Source organism: Vanellus vanellus (genome assembly GCF_965231255.1).
Source record: "Vanellus vanellus genome assembly, chromosome: 3".
Taxonomy (NCBI): Eukaryota; Metazoa; Chordata; class Aves; order Charadriiformes; family Charadriidae; genus Vanellus; species Vanellus vanellus.
The window spans coordinates 17,140,325-17,158,563 of record NC_138907.1 but is presented as its reverse complement, the minus strand read 5'-3'; the positions used below and the strand labels follow the sequence as shown (position 1 = coordinate 17,158,563).

The 18,239-nt window shown below is 39.4% G+C and overlaps 1 protein-coding gene across 22 annotated transcripts in view; it reads right to left on the bottom strand.

Annotated features, from left to right (window-relative positions):
- The window catches only part of NRXN1 (neurexin 1), a gene marked incomplete at its 5' end in the record, with an annotated part of 721,771 nt that overhangs the window by 400,228 nt on the left and 303,304 nt on the right, over positions 1-18,239 (bottom strand). For 14 of the 22 annotated variants that reach the window (XM_082481382.1, XM_082481373.1, XM_082481381.1 and 11 more), the window contains 2 exons: positions 10,921-10,947; positions 13,388-13,591. In XM_082481382.1, coding sequence (XP_082337508.1) covers positions 10,921-10,947; positions 13,388-13,591 — 231 coding nt within the window. The remainder of the gene's footprint in view (positions 1-10,920; positions 10,948-13,387; positions 13,592-18,239) is intronic. The other 8 variants (XM_082481366.1, XM_082481372.1, XM_082481380.1 and 5 more) reach the window with 1 other exon arrangement.

The window sequence follows — 18,239 nt, the reverse complement described above, 5'->3', positions numbered from 1 at the left end:
TTTTCCACCACTAATTAAGGCAACTATCCTTATTGTATGACTTTTAAAATTCACTTAAATAACTACATGATTAAGTTAAAAATTCACTTAAATAACTACATATTTAAGTTTTTACTGTTGTCTTTTTTACTGTGTTTGGCTATTGCAGAGCACATCACTGTGCCTCGAGAAAGCCACAGATATGCTACTATAATATATTTGATTACTGAGGCCCCCTGTTCAATCAGTTATATCTTTAAAGTACCGTAAGTAGAATGTGAGACTTAAAAAGAACAATAGGCTGGATGAAAAGAGTGAAAAGAAAGGAAAGAAGCATACACACAAAAAAGAAAAACATCTGCTTTCTAGTAAGAGAACCTGAAATGATATTTTATTGACAGTCTGCCAGAAGACTAATGGCAATTTTCTCCTCTGCTAGCTAAGAAAAAGCAAACACAGAGGAGGTTTTATAAGCAGCAAGTAGAATACAGGCACGGAAATAAACTTTATTGCTGTCCTTCATGTAAGCTGCAAGCACTGATAGAGCGAAGCCTTCAATCCCCAGCAGCCAACCTTCAAAGCTTTGTCAGCAGGGAGAAAGTAAATATGATAGACCCTTAAACGGTCAGTCAGCAAATCTAAAGCACTTCTTTTCACTTTAATGAAGGTTTGAGCTTTTGTTGACTATGTTAATATGATAATTCTCTCCTATGTCCTAGAAAAGCGGGTTCATGCCTGAGGTGGAGGGGAACTTATGGGTGCCTCACCACTGGCATTGAAAAACTATATATGTGCAAGGCTCTTCTCAAGACTTCTTCATAATTAGCTAGTTGATTCAAATTTTCCTATGTCCTTTATTAGTTCAATTTTTTTTTCCTCTTAACAGCTATAACTGTAAAAATGGGGTAAAAATGGCTGCCTTCTAGATAACTTGAGTCTTTCCCTGCAAGATTTCTGTTTACCAAAGCATGTATTTTAGCTAAGAAATCAATATATCACAAGACGGATTTTTTTTAAATCACCCATTTAAATCACACTCAGAAGTCCAATACACCTTCGCTGTTACCATCTCAGTACCCCCTCTCAAGCCAAACTACATCCACGTGAAGTTTCACAAAAAGCGACAACAGAAAACAGTCTGCAAATCTCTGTTGTCTTACATGAATGGTCAAAAAGCACAGCAACTCCTCAGCTGGCATCTCCTAGTATGTATCCTCTTCTTGATGCTCAATGGCTTTTTCTCAGGCTTGAAACTCCCTAAAACTGGCCTCAGCTATTTCCTAGGTTCAACTTACAGCTTGTTTTATGAGCCAAATTCAGGAGAGGAGGAAAATAGTTGGGACGTATATAACTGAAGAAGTAGACATTTACCCAGAAACCCTTCCAACATTTCCCTTCAGATCTCTGAAATCTCTCTTCCTTAACTGATACAGTTTAAGCATCTCAAGAAGTGATGTCTCTGCCTTTCTGTCAATAATACGCATTTTTCCAGGATGTTCTTGCTTAGATGTAGCCCAGATGAATTAACATTGGGACAGCATAAGTCTGCATTACCGAAAAAAGCAATCCACTCTCTCTACCAGAGGCTGTTTTTCTACTGTCTCCACACCATTCCTGCTTTCCCTCTCCTGTTTTATTCTACAGCAGGTATCCATCTGTGTCATGTGATAAAACTGCTCAGAAAACTGCAGCAAGTTAAAATAAACAATTTTGTTAACGGGTCACTTCTTTAGTCGAATTCACCACGTGGATGCCTGAACATCTGTGCTGGCAGCAAAGCAATAGGCAATGCAAGAGCAGGGCCAGCAGACAGGAGAAGGATTAGAAGAAGACAATTTTAAAGTAAATGAAAAACTTTTTAAAAGACGGATGAAATTCTGCAGCAAACCCCCAAAGAATGGTATATAGAGCATTTGAAAAATGATGAGCAGTGGCCCTGCTGGTTCCCTTTGCATCCTCAGCTAAGTCACTCCTACCATTCAAGAAGCAGAGGTGACTTTCTCAGAAATACTTTTAACATTTATCAACATCTGGGAAATGCCTACTGCATATTCATGACTCTTCATACAAAAAGCCAAGTCATAGACCTTGCCCTAGGTGCTCCCAAGGAGCAGAAGCAAGTTACAAGTGAGGAGAAACAGCTACCGCTTTTCTCCAGAGCACATGGGCAAGTAGAACGCAGGAAGAGGCGAATGGCTTTGCCATCAGACTTCCAGTAAGCCAATTAATGTGTGTGCTTGCATAGCATCGCTTCTTTTCACCCTATATCTAACAGAGAATGAGGAATCAGAAGGATCTCTCCTAACTGGCTTCTGTGGCCGTACAGAATAAGTTGTGGGCTGTCCCTTAACTATTTTAGTCCTCTTGATTATGTTTATACAGGCTATTTTGCTTTCAAATCTGATTTTTTTTTTCCTAGTCCAGCTGGTTTCAACCTCACTTCACAACAGAGTGCCTGAAACAAGGTACAGGATGGTACTAGTGCAGCTTCAGGACTAAGTACTAAGGACTCCAGTGAGAGGCTCTGAGTAAAGAAGCCGTTTTCCTTTTCTGTATGTCTTTCAACCTGTTTCCTTTGATTAGCTTCAAATGATGGCTTCTATTAGCAACTAGTAGATCATAATCAGAACTTGATTGAAAAGGGCCATGTATGTTTTCAATTTTGTTGCATAGCAGATGACTATTTTTCAGGAAAACATGTGAAAAGGAGTCTTTAAAGTGATATTGGAATCCAATTACCCCAATGTTCTAAATCTGCAAAGTATAGCCAAAGCTTTGAAATAGTTATAAATAATTCTTTTAAACTTTACACCCCAAACAGAGGGGAGACCCTGACTGAACTTGCAGTGAAAGTACCCTGCTGATTTGCTGTATGTCCTCTAAGGTAAAGCTCTTTTGCATATTTTTAGCAGGCTGTCAACCATACTGAATGAGGAAAAGACCAAAACCACCCACACAATTCATAAGCACTGGATAAGAAAACAGGCCAAATACAAAATCTTACATTTTGGGAGGAGCTACAATATTGTATCATTTTAATGATTTTCTACAGCCAACAACAACAAAAAAGGAGCAAATAATATATTCTAATGATTCTTTTCACCAGATAGTGAGAAGTTAATATATGGAAATGTATTAATGATTTGCTCATCAGAGTAGATTTTGCAATACCTGTAAGAGCACAGCTGAAGACTCTGGACTTTGCAACAAAATGCATTTTTACAAGCAGTAGCTTTCAAAAGGATGTACAGTCTTCATTTAAGCTTTCCTGCTGTTTAAAATGTATGTCCAAACTGAAAACGTACTGTAATTGAACACCATTGCTGGTTCTTCAATACTTATAATTCTCCTGTTATTTACCAATAATCTGATATAGCTCCTTGTCATGCTCTGGATTTGTACAGTACCTTAACAAGTAAAAATGCTTCAATAACAGATGTTACATATTCCAAACAGAATAATAAGAATTTAATAGCCTGTAATGTGCACATCTGCAGAATAAATAAGTTTTAAAGGAATGAATGTACAAAACAAGGAAAAGAGATTAAGGATTATAGGGAAAAACAGAGAAATGGAACACAGTGAGGAAAAAATAAAGGATATAGAGAATGGATGAAGAACTAGACAGACACAGAAGGAGAGGTGCATGCAAAGAGAACAAGCAAAGGGGCACTTCACTGGAAGGAAAAAGAGAAAAGCCTCAAAGCCCAGGAAATTGTTCCTAATTTGGAAAGGCAGACACCCAGCTAGCAAAGCTATACATTCCCTGGGAACAGTATACATATATACTGCCTCAGTACTCTCTGCTCCCTTCTTCCTAACATTCTACAATTCTTATTCATTTCTTATGACAGTCCTACATTTGAGTATGAGTGAATTCTGTGGGATTAGTCTATGAATTATTGGCTACAGAAGCAAAACTGTATACCAGTGTACTGCCCTAAATCACTCCCGCACCAACATGTGTCACTAGTTGAGCAATCTTTCACAGCAGCATTCAAAAAAAGTATTGTTCAATATGAAAAGATACCAGATAAAAGTATCAGATTCAGAAATGAGATCCAACTTTTTACCAGTTAACATTATTATTTGTATAATAAATACATCAATTAATAAAAACCCTATGGTCTTACTCTGCTAACTCATGTAAAAATCATAGAATCATAGAATGGTTTAGGTTGGAAAGGACCTTGAAGATCATCGAGTTCCAACCCCCCTGCTATAGGCAGGGGCACCTCTGACTAGACCAGGTTGCCCAAGGCCACGTCCAGCCTGGCCTTGAACACCTCCAGGGATGGGGCCTCAACAACCTCTCTGGGCAACCTGTGCCAGTGCCTCACCACCCTCAAAGTGAAAAACTCCTTCCTAATGTTTAATTTGAACCTGCCCTCTTCCAGTTTAAAGCCATTCCCCCTTGTCCTATCGCTACATGCCCTAGTATAAAGTCCTTCCCCAGCTCTCCTGTAGGCCCCCTTTAGGTACTGGAGGGCCACAATAACATCTCCCCAGAGCCTTCTCTTCTCCAGGCTGAACAGCCCCAACTCTTTCAGCCTCTCCTCAGAGGAGAGGCGCTCCAGCCCTCGGATCATCCTCGTGGTTCTCCTCTGAACATGCTCCAGCACGTCCATGTCCTTCTTATGCTGGGGACTCCAGAGCTGGATGCAGTACTCCAGGTAGGGTCTCACCAGAGTGGAGTAGAGGGGCAGAATCACCTCCTTTGACCCGCTGGCCACACTTCTTTTGATGCAGCCCAGGATACGGTTGGCCTTCTGGGCTGCAAACGCACATCGCTGGCTCATGTTGAGCTTCTCGTCAATCAGCACCCCCAGGTCCTTCTCCTCAGGGCTGCTCTCCAGCCATTCCCCGCTAAGCCTGTATTTGTGCTTGGGACAGCCCCGACCCAGATGTAAGACCTTGCACTTGGCCTTGTTGAACTGCATGAGGTTGGCTTGGGCTCATCTCTCCAGCCTGTCCAGGTCCCTCTGGATGGCATCCCTCCCCTCCAGCATGTCTACTTCACCAAACAGCTTGGTGTCACCGGCAAACTTGCTGAGGGTGCACTCGACCCCACTGTCCATGTCGCCGACAAAGATGTTGAACAGTACAGGCCCCAGTGCTGACCCCTGAGGAATGCCACTCATCACTGCTCTCCACTTGGACATTGAGCCGTTGACCACAACTCTTTGAGTGCGACCATCCAGACAGTTCTTTATCCGCCGAGTGGTCCATTTCTCGAATCCACGTCTCTTCAATTTAGAGAGCAGGGTATCATGTGGGACAGTGTCAAACGCTTTGCACAAGTCCAAGTAGATGACATCAGTTGGTCTTCCCTTGTCCACTGCCACTGTAACTCCTTTGTAGAAGGCCACCAAATTTGTCAGGCATGACTTGCCCTAGGTGAAGCCATGCTGGCTGTCACCAATCACCTCCTTGTTTTCTATGTGCCTCAGCAGAGTTTCCGTGAGGATCTGCTCCATGATCTTGCCAGGCACAGAGGTGAGACTGACTGGCCTGTAGTTCCCTGGGTCTTCCCTGTTTCCCTTTTTGGGAAATGTTTTTGGTTATGTTTCCCCTTTTCCAGTCAGCAGGAACCCCACCAGACTTCCACGACTTCTCAAATATGAGAAGTGAGCTAGTGGCTCAGCGACCTCATCTGCCAGTTCCCTCAGGACCCGCAGATGTATCTCATCAGGTCCCATAGATTTGTGTACCTTCAGGTTCCTCAGGTGGTCTCGCACTTGATTTTCCACCTACAGTGGGCGGTTCTCCATTTTCCCAATCCTCACGTTTGCATTCTGCATCATGGGCAGTGTGGCTGCGGTCCTTGCCAGTGAAGACTGAGGCAAAAAAGTCATTGAGTACCTCAGCTCTGTCTCTGTCCTGGGTAACCAGTTCTGCATTTCCTTCTGGAGAGGGCCCACAGTTTCCCTAGTCCTTCTTTTCTCACTGACATACTTAAAGAAGGATTTTTTTGTTTATCTTAATGTCCCTGGCCAGATTTACTTCTATCTGGGCTTTAGCTTGTCTAACCTGATCCCTGGCTGCTCGAACGATTCCTCTGTATACCTCCCAGACTACCCGCCCCTGTTTCCACTCTCTATAGGCCTCCTTTTTTCTTTTGGTCATGTCCAGGAGCTCCTTGGTCATCCATGCAGGCCTCCTGGCTTTTCTGCCTGTCTTCCTCTTTGTAGGGATGCATCGCTCCTGAGCATGGAGGAGGTGGTCCTTTACTTTCTTGGACCACCCTTCCCTCCAGCGCTTCATCTCATGGCACCACACCAAGCAGGTTCTTCAAGAGGCCAAAGTCAGCCCTCCCAAAGTTAAGGGTGGTCAGCCTGCTGCACACCTTCCTCGCTACCTCGAGGATCTCAAAATTGACCATTTCACGGTCACTACAGCCCAGGCTACCCTTGAGTTTGACACTGTCTACCAGCCCCTCCTTGTTGGTAAGAACAAGATCCAGCATAGCTCTTCTCCTCGTTGGCTCCTCAACCACTTGGAGAAGGAAGTTGTCATCAATGCAGTCCAAGAACCTCCTGGATTGCCTATGCCTGGCTGTGTTACCTTTCCAACAGATGTCGGGGTGGCTGAAGTCACCCATGAGAACCAGGGTCTGTGAATGTGATGCCACCCCTATCTGTCTATAGAGGCCTTCATCCACTCGGTCTTCTTGGTCAGGTGGCGTGTAGCAGACTCCCACTGTAACGTCCCCGCCTCCCAAATTCCCTTCAATCCTGACCCATAGGCTCTCAGTTGGCTCTTTATCCATCCCTAGGCTGAGCTCCGTGAATTCCAGCTGCTCCTTGACATATAAAGCAACATCGCCTCCTCATTTCCCTTGCCTGTCTCTCCTGAAGACCCTGTAGCCTTCCATGGCAACACTCCAGGCATAGGAGTCATCCCATCAGAGTTTCTATGATTCCAATGAGATCGTAGCCTTGGAGGCATGCACACATCTCTAGCTCCTCCTGTTTGTTCCCCATACTCCGTGCATTTGCATAGATGCACTTCAGCCGTGTCTTTGTTGAGGCTGACTTGGCTGGAGCAGTTGTAATTACTTTGCGTTGCTCTCCAGGAGGCATTCCTATGCCGTGTATTAACGGTGCCTCCCCAAATGCACCCAAAATGTAGACAATTTATTTTCAGAAATTACAGCAATGCAAAAAAAAAAAAAAACACAAAAGATGAAAAAGCATGTAAGACTGCACATGCCTGTGAAAAAAAGTATATTGCACATAAAACACAGCAGCCTCTGGAGTCACAGGTACTTTTCAGATTTTCACATGATAGTGTTTTGGAAGCATTAGAACTGGAAAAAAGGGGAATTTAATTTAAGTCAAGATAGTAGCCCTTAACATTGCCGCAGCGAAAAATATGGAAAGGTAGCACACCTGTATTTGTTCAAAAGTCATTCAAAAACTGTTATCGATCTGCCATGTAAGTTTTAAGAAATGAAGTTCTGTCTCTAACAAATACTAGGGAAAAATCCCATTCAATTCACAAACATTCAATGATGTTTATAATTTATGCTTTACAGTCTGCAATTAAAAGGTAACAATTACTTCCCTCTCTGAAAGGGAAAAAATGTATTTACTTTCTTTTACTAGCATTTTTCCTTAGGCAAATTTTCAGGATAAGCTCATCAATTTTGTATATAATGCATAACAGCCGTACAGCAATCAACTTACAGTTCTTTTTACAGAACGGCTAGTGCCCAGAAGTGCCGCACATTCGCATTATTTGAACCAACATCTTTCACCTCAGTCTTATTCTTAAATTAATTCCTCAGTCTATGAAAACCATGAAATACTGAAACCATAGTAGCCATTTTTGTTGATAAGTTTTCCTCTTTCTCCTGATGTCAGCCCCAACACTGACCTACATGTACCTGCAGTTTAAAAGGACCATTTATTTCACTGCCTGACAGACAATTTTGTTTTGTAAACTTTCAGGTCTGAAGAACACAATGAAGTGATTTAAGGATGTAGAAATTCAACATTGTAGCAATAGTATTTTCTGACTGACAAGAGACAGAATTTGTAGTGGTGTAAGGTTAGAAGATTGGTATCTTTATAAAACCTAGCACAAAATAAAAATAGTTTGACTTTCGTATGCCACTCAGTTCCATAAAAATGGCATGAAGTGAACAGTCCCGATAATATTGTTTATGAGACACAAGCTCAATAGCGACTTGACATCTGATTAACATTTTGAAATTTTAAAAAAGCCTGTATTTCAAACAAGGAAGACCACAAAATGCCACCTCTTCTGCAACACAGGACATTAGGTTAAGGTGAAAGCATGACTAAGTGCACAACAAATTGCTACCAAAATCTCAGCTGTGACCAGCCAACAGTTGGTCATTTGATCTGCAGTGAGCAGAAGACAGGTTTCAGGCTACACTCAAGTGAAAATGGGAAGACGAATTGCAATATTTTATTCACTAGGTTTGTAACTCACTGTAGGAAATAAGGTGCTTACATTCATATTTTCCTTTTCTTCTCTCAAGCAAAACACCAATTTTTGTTTATGTTTGGTTTTACATTTTTTTAAAGCTGTGTCTCCAAATTCAAACCAGATAGCTTCATCCTGACCTTAACTTTTACCAGTCTAGCTTTAATAAGCAGTATTTCAGTCCCAACAGTGAAATTATATTAAGATGACTAATTTCTAAGCAACAGAAATGAGAAAATCCGAAAAAAGTTACTCAAACATGAAAACTAGATGTACTTCTATCAATATAAGATCAGGACTGATATACACCCAGCTCTCAGTAAACCCAAAAAGATATTATAGTGTTCAGCACATTAAGACTCAAGTTCTGGATGCTGTTGCTTTGTACCAAATTGTGTGTCCCACTAAAATCCATTATATTGTCTAATAAGCAAGCATTGAAGGACTGCTTAGAGCTATAATTTTTCATAATCTAAAAATTAAAACACAGAAATTGCTCATGAATCGTTATCTGGTTGTTGAAAAACTACAGTGTGTGCTGAAAAGAAAGCATTGTAGTACTTACCACACCGAAAGCTCACAAAAATCTGTTCAGTACACAAGCAAAGGGAGATGAAACTAATCATGAAAGTTCATTTCTAATACCAAAAAGGCTATAAACAAACTGTAAAGAAAAATAGCTTATAAGTATTTGATACCAAGGACATTTTGTACAGAGGTTATGCTGCTTCTGTATGAGTCCAAGAACATGAAACTGCTAATTCAATTCAGTACATATATTTCTTGCTTACAATCCTTTAATTGGACACCTATTACTTTGTATTTGCAGGGTCTCTATTGATCCAAAACTCACTTAAAAATGAAACCTAGAAATAATTTAAGTTTATTTTTATGACACCTCATTTTGTCCAAGAGAGATTAAAAAACCAAAGCACCTATTGTATTGTGGTTTTATTACTGATTTTTTTTTCTATGTTAGTAATTCCCTTTTCAGAGAGATTTTCTAATTTTATTAAGGAACTTAAGAAGAAAGCAATATTGTTTTTCCTAAGGAAAAAGGAGTTTACCAGCATCAGGCAAACTCATTACAGCCCTGCTCAAAAAGCTGCTTGTCTTATACTTGGAAATCTTTTCTTAATTGGCATTTTGTCATGTTAAAAAAAATAGTATCCTGTGACTGCCGAACAGAGCTTTTTCATGATCTTACGCATTTTGGCAAGGGACGAAAGACATTTTTGGCAAGAGGAAATATTTGTTTTTATAACTGAGCAATTTTATTTATTTATTTCAAATATCAGGAAGCTATCTTTATACCTTGGTACCTGCAAGCATTTCCTTTACTGTACTGAGAAGTCTGTCAGGATTTAAGTATGGTTTAGATTTAAAACCTGCCCTAAGTTTTTAACACGAATGCTGTATTTTTGTCTTGTAAAGTTATTCATTGCAAAACCTATTAGCAGATGACACATTATAAATAACTGCAGTTCCCTATTTTTCTTTGTGGACTATAAAACTATTACGGGATGTTATATTTATGTCTTTTGGGGAATTACTAACAAGTACAGATTCTACCTATGCAGTTTGTTGTTTAGCTTTGTTTCTATTTGCGTAAAGCCAGTCCTCTGGCCTGCGAAACCTGTTAGGAAGGGAAAGAAAAAACAACCCAAAACTCAAATCTACCATACTTACTATCAATAATTTTGTTGACACCATTCAGGAATTCCATAGACTCAAAATAAAATCACAGTCCTTTTTCTCCTTTCAGAATATAGCCTCTTAATCCAAATAATATCAGAGAAGTTAAAATTTAGTCCATTCATCTGGCAAATGTTTCCCTCTGTTTCATAAACATGCATATCACAGAGAAAAATTGTTCAATTTAAGGTTTCTTACATGATTAGAGTGTAAAAAGTCATCATAGAAATATGGTTATTCTCAGAATTAATATCCTTATTGTAACATTTCCATAAAACAAAGATATAGCAAAAACCAATTGTGTTATAAGCAGCCAGTAAATACAGTTAATTGTCTAGGAGGATTATAAAATAGAAATTCTTGTACTACGGACAATTCTGTTCCAACAGTCTCACCACAAGTTGGAGGTAAAATGTCAAGAAAACTAGAAGAAGGACACGGGGGAAAACGTGTGACAGCTTGTCAGAAATGCTGGTTCAAAAATTCTACAGTTATTGTAAATAAAATAGCCCATCTAGAATAATACAGTACTACAGGTAGCATTGCCTCTAAGTATGTTTACAACCTGTAGAATACTTCCTTTTTTAATATTCTAGTTAAAAGTTACAGCCTATGGGAAGGACAAAAAATACACTCTAGAGTATATGATGACTTTTTACACAATGATAATTAATCATCACATTTCATTAATAAATTATCAAGTGCTTGCAAGCTGTCCACAATCTTTTTCATCTAGCTTGCATATTTTACAATGGTGGAATAACATTTTAAAAAGTTTGAATAGGCACTTACTGGAATTACAGTTAATCCTGATACAGTCTAGATGGGGAAGAATAGATGAAAAATGAAAATTTATCCTTCAAGGTAATAGCTGCAGACATCCAATAAAATCACAGTCCACCCTTCCGGGGACAGACACATGCAAATATGGCCACTCCATATCATCAGTCTTTACATACTGTTATAACCCAGTTATACTGCGATAAATCTTTATAAATAGAAACGACAAATAGGGTAAAAATGGCCAATTTCAAACAAAGCTACATGGTGACAAATCTAAGTGAAAAATCAGGATTAAATGTCAAAGATGCTTAACTGAGGCAGGCTGCAACTTTCTCCCCATCTGTGAAAGAACAGGTAATTTCTCTCAATGCAATTAGAAAGTGCTCCGTCACAATGGGTCATAGAGCAAGCCAGGCCACAATCAGACATCTTGGACAACTGTGTATAGTATACCTCAAAGGCTGATCTTCAAAATCTATGTTGTAAAATACAAAGCTCGTTCCCTGGGCCTATAAATAGGGGTTTGTGGGTTTATATTTTCTTCATGTATAGAATTAAGAAATGAATGGTGACTACATTTAAAGCTACACGAATATACAGAAAATAATCACATATTTTATAAACACTGATACTTAGAGAATCCTGTCTATTTTCAGGTTATTTCCTTGCCTGACTAAATAAAAAAAAAAAAAAAAAAAGGAAAAAGAAAAAAAAAAGGAAAAAGAAAAAAAAAGGAAAAAGAAAAAAAAAAAGGAAAAAGAAAAAAAAGGAAAAAGAAAAAAAAAGGAAAAAGAAAAAAAAAAGGAAAAAGAAAAAAAAAAGGAAAAAGAAAAAAAAAAGGAAAAAGAAAAAAAAAGGGGGCAGAGTGTTGGAAGAAGAAACAATATTGCTAGGGCACGGATTTATTTACTTTCTTGAACTATGGAAGTATGGAAAAACTGACAGAGGGTGGTGTTTTGTATAAAAAGAGAATGACCTGATCTGTACTGGGATCCTCTGCTGGGCTACCTGCATTTATTACTGTATAGAAAAATGAAATTAAAAAAAAAAAAAAAAATCTATGCCACGCTACTTAGTTTGTACAGCTACTCCTGGGTTTATACCTTTGAGGAACATATATACCATCAAACCTAGATTTTGTTTCCATATAGCTGAGTTTGTCATGTGTCGTCAACCGCATCAGAAAAGTGGTTGCAAACAGCCAAGGACCAGCAGCACCGGCACATCCCCTTTTACAGAAAGCGCAGGCTGCGGCGGGCGGGGGGGCCGGGGGGAGGGGGGAAGGGGGGACCCGCAGCCTGCAGCAGCCCCGGCTCGACACTAGAGGGGACCGACTGCAAAAGGAGAGGAAAGAAGGAAAAAACCTTCGCTTCTCCTCCTCCTCCCCCCCGCCCCGTTCCGATCTCTAAACACCAGGACAATATTTCACTGAGCAACGCTTTTATGAAGTGGAGGGTTAGGTGATTATTGTCTTCCCTCCCCCCACCCCCACCCCGCTTCCTGGAAGTCATTTTATGTCCGATTAAAACAATGAAATACTTAATTCCCTTTAAAATAGCATTCCGCTGAATCGGAATGACTGCACTGAATGTGCGTTTTCCCGAATGTACCTCTGTTCTCTTTCAGGTCCTGACGTGGATTTATTCATGAGCATGACAGAAGTGCTTTAATGTACTTTTTTTTTTTTTTTTTTTTGTAACTAGAGAAAACAATAACTTAACATTTTGTCCATCCCATTTCAAAGCAGGAAACCAATTCTTGGTGGGTTGGGGTGTTTTTGTTTGTTTTTCTGTAAAAGGGCTTGTGCCTCCTGTGTTCACACGGCTGTTTGCTGAGGGCCGCAGTCTTTGGGCATTGAAGGGTTGTGTTATCGTTCGATACTACAAAAATACCACTACAGAATTGTTTAAAAAAGAGGAGATGGATTTTACTATAGATTTGACATCTAAAAAAAGGAGACCAAGAAATCCATCAGTGGGAATATCTAATCGCAACATTTTCAGTGTTAAAACGAGAAATTCTTTGATACATTTGCATGTTGTACATTAATTGGCGGAGGTAAAACTGAACTGACCTACATACACGATGTTTCTACTTGCACATTTCAATTGGGGAATTGCTACTGTGAAGAAGTTGTGGAGAGAGACCAATCTTCCACTAGACAGAATAATAACTTAGCCCCAGAATACCACTGATGAACTAGTCTTCTCTTTTTAGAACACACAATAGTACAAAAATATTGTGATGGATTATGTTAAGACTATATAAAGAATATGAAAATGCAGAAGAAAACAAAATAAACTATAATAATGGGTATGTATTTGTTTGTGCATGTACATACGCAAAGGTTGCACTGACATGTGTTTGTATATCATTTCAGTTTACTCAATGTTAAAACAGGCTGTTTCATAAATGTTTGCAAGCAAAAAGAAAAATGTAAAGAAAATGTTAATTTCTTGGAGGAAGAGTTTGTTACCTAGGTTGACCGTTAGTTTAACTCGTCCTGCATCCAACTCTAAACGAAGGGTATCTGCAGATTCCCTAGAAGTAGTTGCCATTAAAATTCCATAAGCTCGCTGAGACCTGAACCGTAAAGAAACGTCTTCGGCCTCTGTATGCATCACAACAGGCAGCTGTATTTTCATAAACATACTTCCATCATAGCTTAAAATTGTTGCCTCTGAAAACACAAAGGAGAAAACCCGTTATTAAAGAACTATATGGTATTCACTGAAGCTGCTCAAAGAGAAGATGGTAAACGTGTCATCACTCAGTATGAGACAGAAGAATTACGTATCACAATTATTACTGTGAAAGAAAAGCAAAGGTGGGTTTGGGTTTTTTGTTAAGTTTTCTTGTTTGGGGGGTTTTATGTGTTTGGGGTTTTTTTGTTGTTGTTGTGGGGGTTTTTGTTTGTTTGTTTGTTTTTTTTAAGTGGCATATTTTTGTGCATTTTAAAGAAACTAAATAGCTCTTTTAATGAACCAGCCATTCAGGTATGCAACTTCAAGCAGATGGATAAAATCACATGTGAAGAAATGCTTGCAAGACGAGGCCTGTACTACTCAAAATAGGTCAAAGTCAGGAAAAGCTACTAGGTAAACCTTACAGCCTATTAAAAGGTCACGTGTGACTATCATCCACCTAGATAATTACCTTAGGATACTCCATCTACTACCACAGTTACAATTATCATCCAGTTAGCAGAAAGCTGCCTGAAATGGGTAAACAAGCCCCAGCGTGGTTTGGATGGCGCACAGATTGCTTCATGACCGCAATGACTGTGGTAGGATAGAATCAAAAATGCATGTACAAACATTACGACAGCTTCAACAAGATGATCAAGACTGGATTTGGCATATTGAGGGTAAGATCTTAAAACCCCTGAGACAAGCAAATAACTGTCACTTTCAGACATTAGAGGAAACCCTCCCGGTGAGCAGCTCTGGCACAGAGCAGTCAGTGTGTTCGACCCCAGAGCAACCAGCCACAAGTCGTCTTTTCCCAGCCTCCAGGCTGGGAACGAGAAAAGTAGTCGAAAGACTGCATTTCTGCTCACAGGGAGGCACAGCAGTTCCTAGAAAGCAAAGGACGCATCTGTTTTCGAAACGTATTAGGAAGTCCTTTTTTGAAGAACGATCAAGCATTGTGGCTGGTTAAGCACCATGGTCTTTGGAAATGGCTCTTAGGCCCATGGATGGTGGCACATCATGGTAGAAGCAGCAGTGAACGAGCAACATCCTTTATCCCAAGCCAATTGTGAGCAGGCAGATCACCGGGAATTTCAGTAGGGTCTGCAGTAACATACAAAACTAACCATACTACATAACTAAAACCACTATACAAAATACATTATCTGAACGTGCCGTTTCATGCACATCTGCTTGTTTACCTACCACTAATTCACTGGAGACATTCTAACTTCTTCCACGTCTCCTACATTTTTAACCCACCCAAAAGCTCTCTTAGAAATTAAAGTGTTAGATGACGAGGTCTAAACAGGATGCTGCAGAATCCTTCTTAGAAAAGATGCAATCCTGAGGGCACCTCAACTCACTGAAAAAAATATGTTACTTGCCCAATCACAGGCCAAATGAGCAACAAGCAGGAAGAGAAGAGAGCAGAGAACATCTGCGGGAAGCTTCTCTCTGCTTCAATTTGCTGCAGTATAACAGAAACACTTATCTACAGCAAAGGTATATTGGGGTCCCACATACAGTAATATTTTCAAGGACAGATACTGCTGATACTATGTTTAATCATAACTAAAACAGTGTAAGAATGTTATTTTTTAAACATCAATACTTCTGACAGTTTGTCAAAACCATTTCCATTGCGTATCTTGCATACTGTTAAAGCCAGATGAGCTCTTCAAGATTTCCAGCCTACACGGTCCTTGGAAGGACAAAATGTTCCACTGTAACTCTGTGAGCATATTGACGGCAAAAATGATAGATGGCATGTTCATTAATAATTCCAGACTTCCCCCATACAGACTTGAAGAAAACAGTTTGATGTCGGAAAAAAGGGATTACTAATGCTGATGTGAGAGTCACTAGATTTAACAGGTTAAAAGAATACATTTACAGGTTTGATGATTTCTAACCATGCAGGTAATAATGTTTTCTGCATATTCTAAACCTTAATTTTTTCTGTGAAGGAGACTGAATACTTCACTGTCTGATAAGAGATTTCAAGTTTTCTTGAAAAAAAGATCAAAAGAGTTTTCAGTGGAAGGTGATTTAGGTTTTTGATTGTCGTTTTTTTGTTTGTGGTTTTTTTTGGGGGGGGCACAGAAAGCGGGGACTTACAATTCATTCCTATATCTAGCTATGTAGTCTGTGCATGAAAAGCTCCTAAGATCTTTACTAAGGTAAACATGATTTAGGTAATTAAACAAGTCCAGCATAAAAGTTTAAGCTACACACTAATGTAAGAGAAAACAAAAGGGGTATTTTATAATGTCTATTAAAAAAAGATACATTAATACTATTCAGGGTTTTTATAAACTGAGAAAAATCAGATGTTATAGGATGAACAGCATTCAACACCACTACAGGTTTGTTGCTAATAAATTAATGTAAAAGAAAATTGTCAGAATCAGCACTGATACTGTTTGCCAGCTTTCCTACAATTATTCTGTCTTTTAGAAAACTGCAGAAAATGGAGAGAAGGAACTGTCTTAATTTAATCAGAGATGACCTGTGAGTATTTAACATCATGGTGAACAGACCTGATGTGATTAGATACTCAATCCTCCTAAAACCATACTGTGCCAGTTATTTTGGAAACAGATGTTCCAAGAACAGACCAAGGAGACTGAACAGGCGATCAAATGACTTAAAAGCTCTGGGACAATGAGAAAACCCCCTCATGTCAACCAGCTCCTTCAGTACGGGGAGCTCCAAGTCACAGGCTTTCTAAATACAAAGGTATCGCAGAACACAAACCTACAAAACTGGCAGGAACCAGGGACGATTTGATCAAAGAAGAGTTAGCACTGCCCTGAGAGGTGTAACTGAAAATTGGAGATGCTACATATTCCTAAAATAAAAAAAACTATGTTCAGTTTACTCACTTGAAATGAGTCTGCTGGTACAAGTGTTGTCAGGAAAACCTCTTGCCATTAAACCATTACAAAGGATTGCTATATTAAGATGGTTGAATGATATTTTGTTAATATTACGTTGGTTTCTAAGGTTGGCAAGCTGCATTCAACTCGGCACCTCTCCCACTTGACTCAGCATTGCTCTCAGCTGTGCAAATTTCCATGTTCTGTTGGTCTTGGCTAGACAGAAGGCATCTAGTAGCACGAGACCTTTGACAGAACAAGGAGTTCCCTCTTCCCTTACAATTCTTTGTGGCAATGACTTATCACCCTATCATTATGCTTGGTGGCACACATTTACAGAGAACTTTGTTTTCAGACAGTAGGAAAAACAGTTTTCAAGATGAAATAAGGAGGGCTTGTTTTGCTTAGACTTTCTTAGAACTAGAGATCATTTCACTTGTTTAATGGAACTGTTTCCAGCCTGCAGTTACTTTGGTTGTCCAGAACGGATTGATAATTTGCAAGGCCTGGTCAGAAAGATGGTGATCTGAAAGAGGAGATGCAGTGGGGGTTACACAGTTATGCAGACCTTGAACGTACATTGCACTATGCAATAGTGCAAACTATGCACTATTTTTTTCCCCTTTTACTCTTTTTGGGGGGTCTTTGGACCAACTAATTCCAAAGGCGTATGTGTCTCGTCTTTCTTTGAGATCTACACTAACTGTTCTCACACAAGTGTTGGAAAATGTCTTTTTTCTCTTGTTCATCTTCCTCTAATTATTAGATTAAGTGCTAATAGACCATAAGTTTAGCTCAGAATGTGCTATTCATTACGAGATTCAGGGAATAATAATTTTACTACCACTTCAGTGTTGGAAGCATAACATTGAAAAGAAAAATAGCAGAAAACCCTTATAAAACATTACTGACAATTTTTTGTAGCAGCAAATAAGTGCATGCAGTAATTAAGAAGAAATAAACAGTAAGATATAATTCAGAGATTGATAAAAATGATTTTACACAGGTTTTTTTCAGTATTTTTGTAAACCTGACAATTAACCACACTTGCTGCTTCTGTGCTAAAAACCAACCAACCAAAATACCCAAACAAATCAAAAAACCACTAAAGGGTTCAGTTCCCCTCTCCACTTTTTCCTTCAATTTGTTTCTGATTAAAATCTCCAGGGCTGGATAACTCTTCCTTTCTACAGACATACACTACCTCAATCAGCTCCGTGCCTAACATCAAGGATGCACAGACAAGTACTGATATGGGAGGAGATTCGGGACCTTAATTTCACTTGGGCTGGGACTATTTAAATTGCTGGACAGACTGAGGCACCTACTCTTCAGGAAACTTCCCCACACCCGTTTCTCCCCTCAGAAATGCTCAGCCAGATATTTAGGGGGAGAAACAGAATTTCCAAATAAATGCTATTCTTCAATTCACAGCTTATTTAAATCCAAGTGAAAGAAGTATGGACTAGGCATTTGGATTTCAGTGTTCTTCCTCATAAGTGTTGCAGTCACGTTTGTGGTGTTTTTAACAACATGGTGCTTGGTAAGCACGTATACTTACTGCATGTATTTTAATAAATAAAACAGGATCTTGTTTCCTCTGGACGCCTTGTGGTGCCTCTAAAGTCCAAAAGACAGAATTATTATTTTTTTTTCCTGCCTTTTCACTTTCAAAGTGTCTGGGATAATAGGAGGACTGTGTTGCAGCCCACAGAGCCATTTTTAAAGCAGGAAATCACCCTCTGTGTCTGCTGTC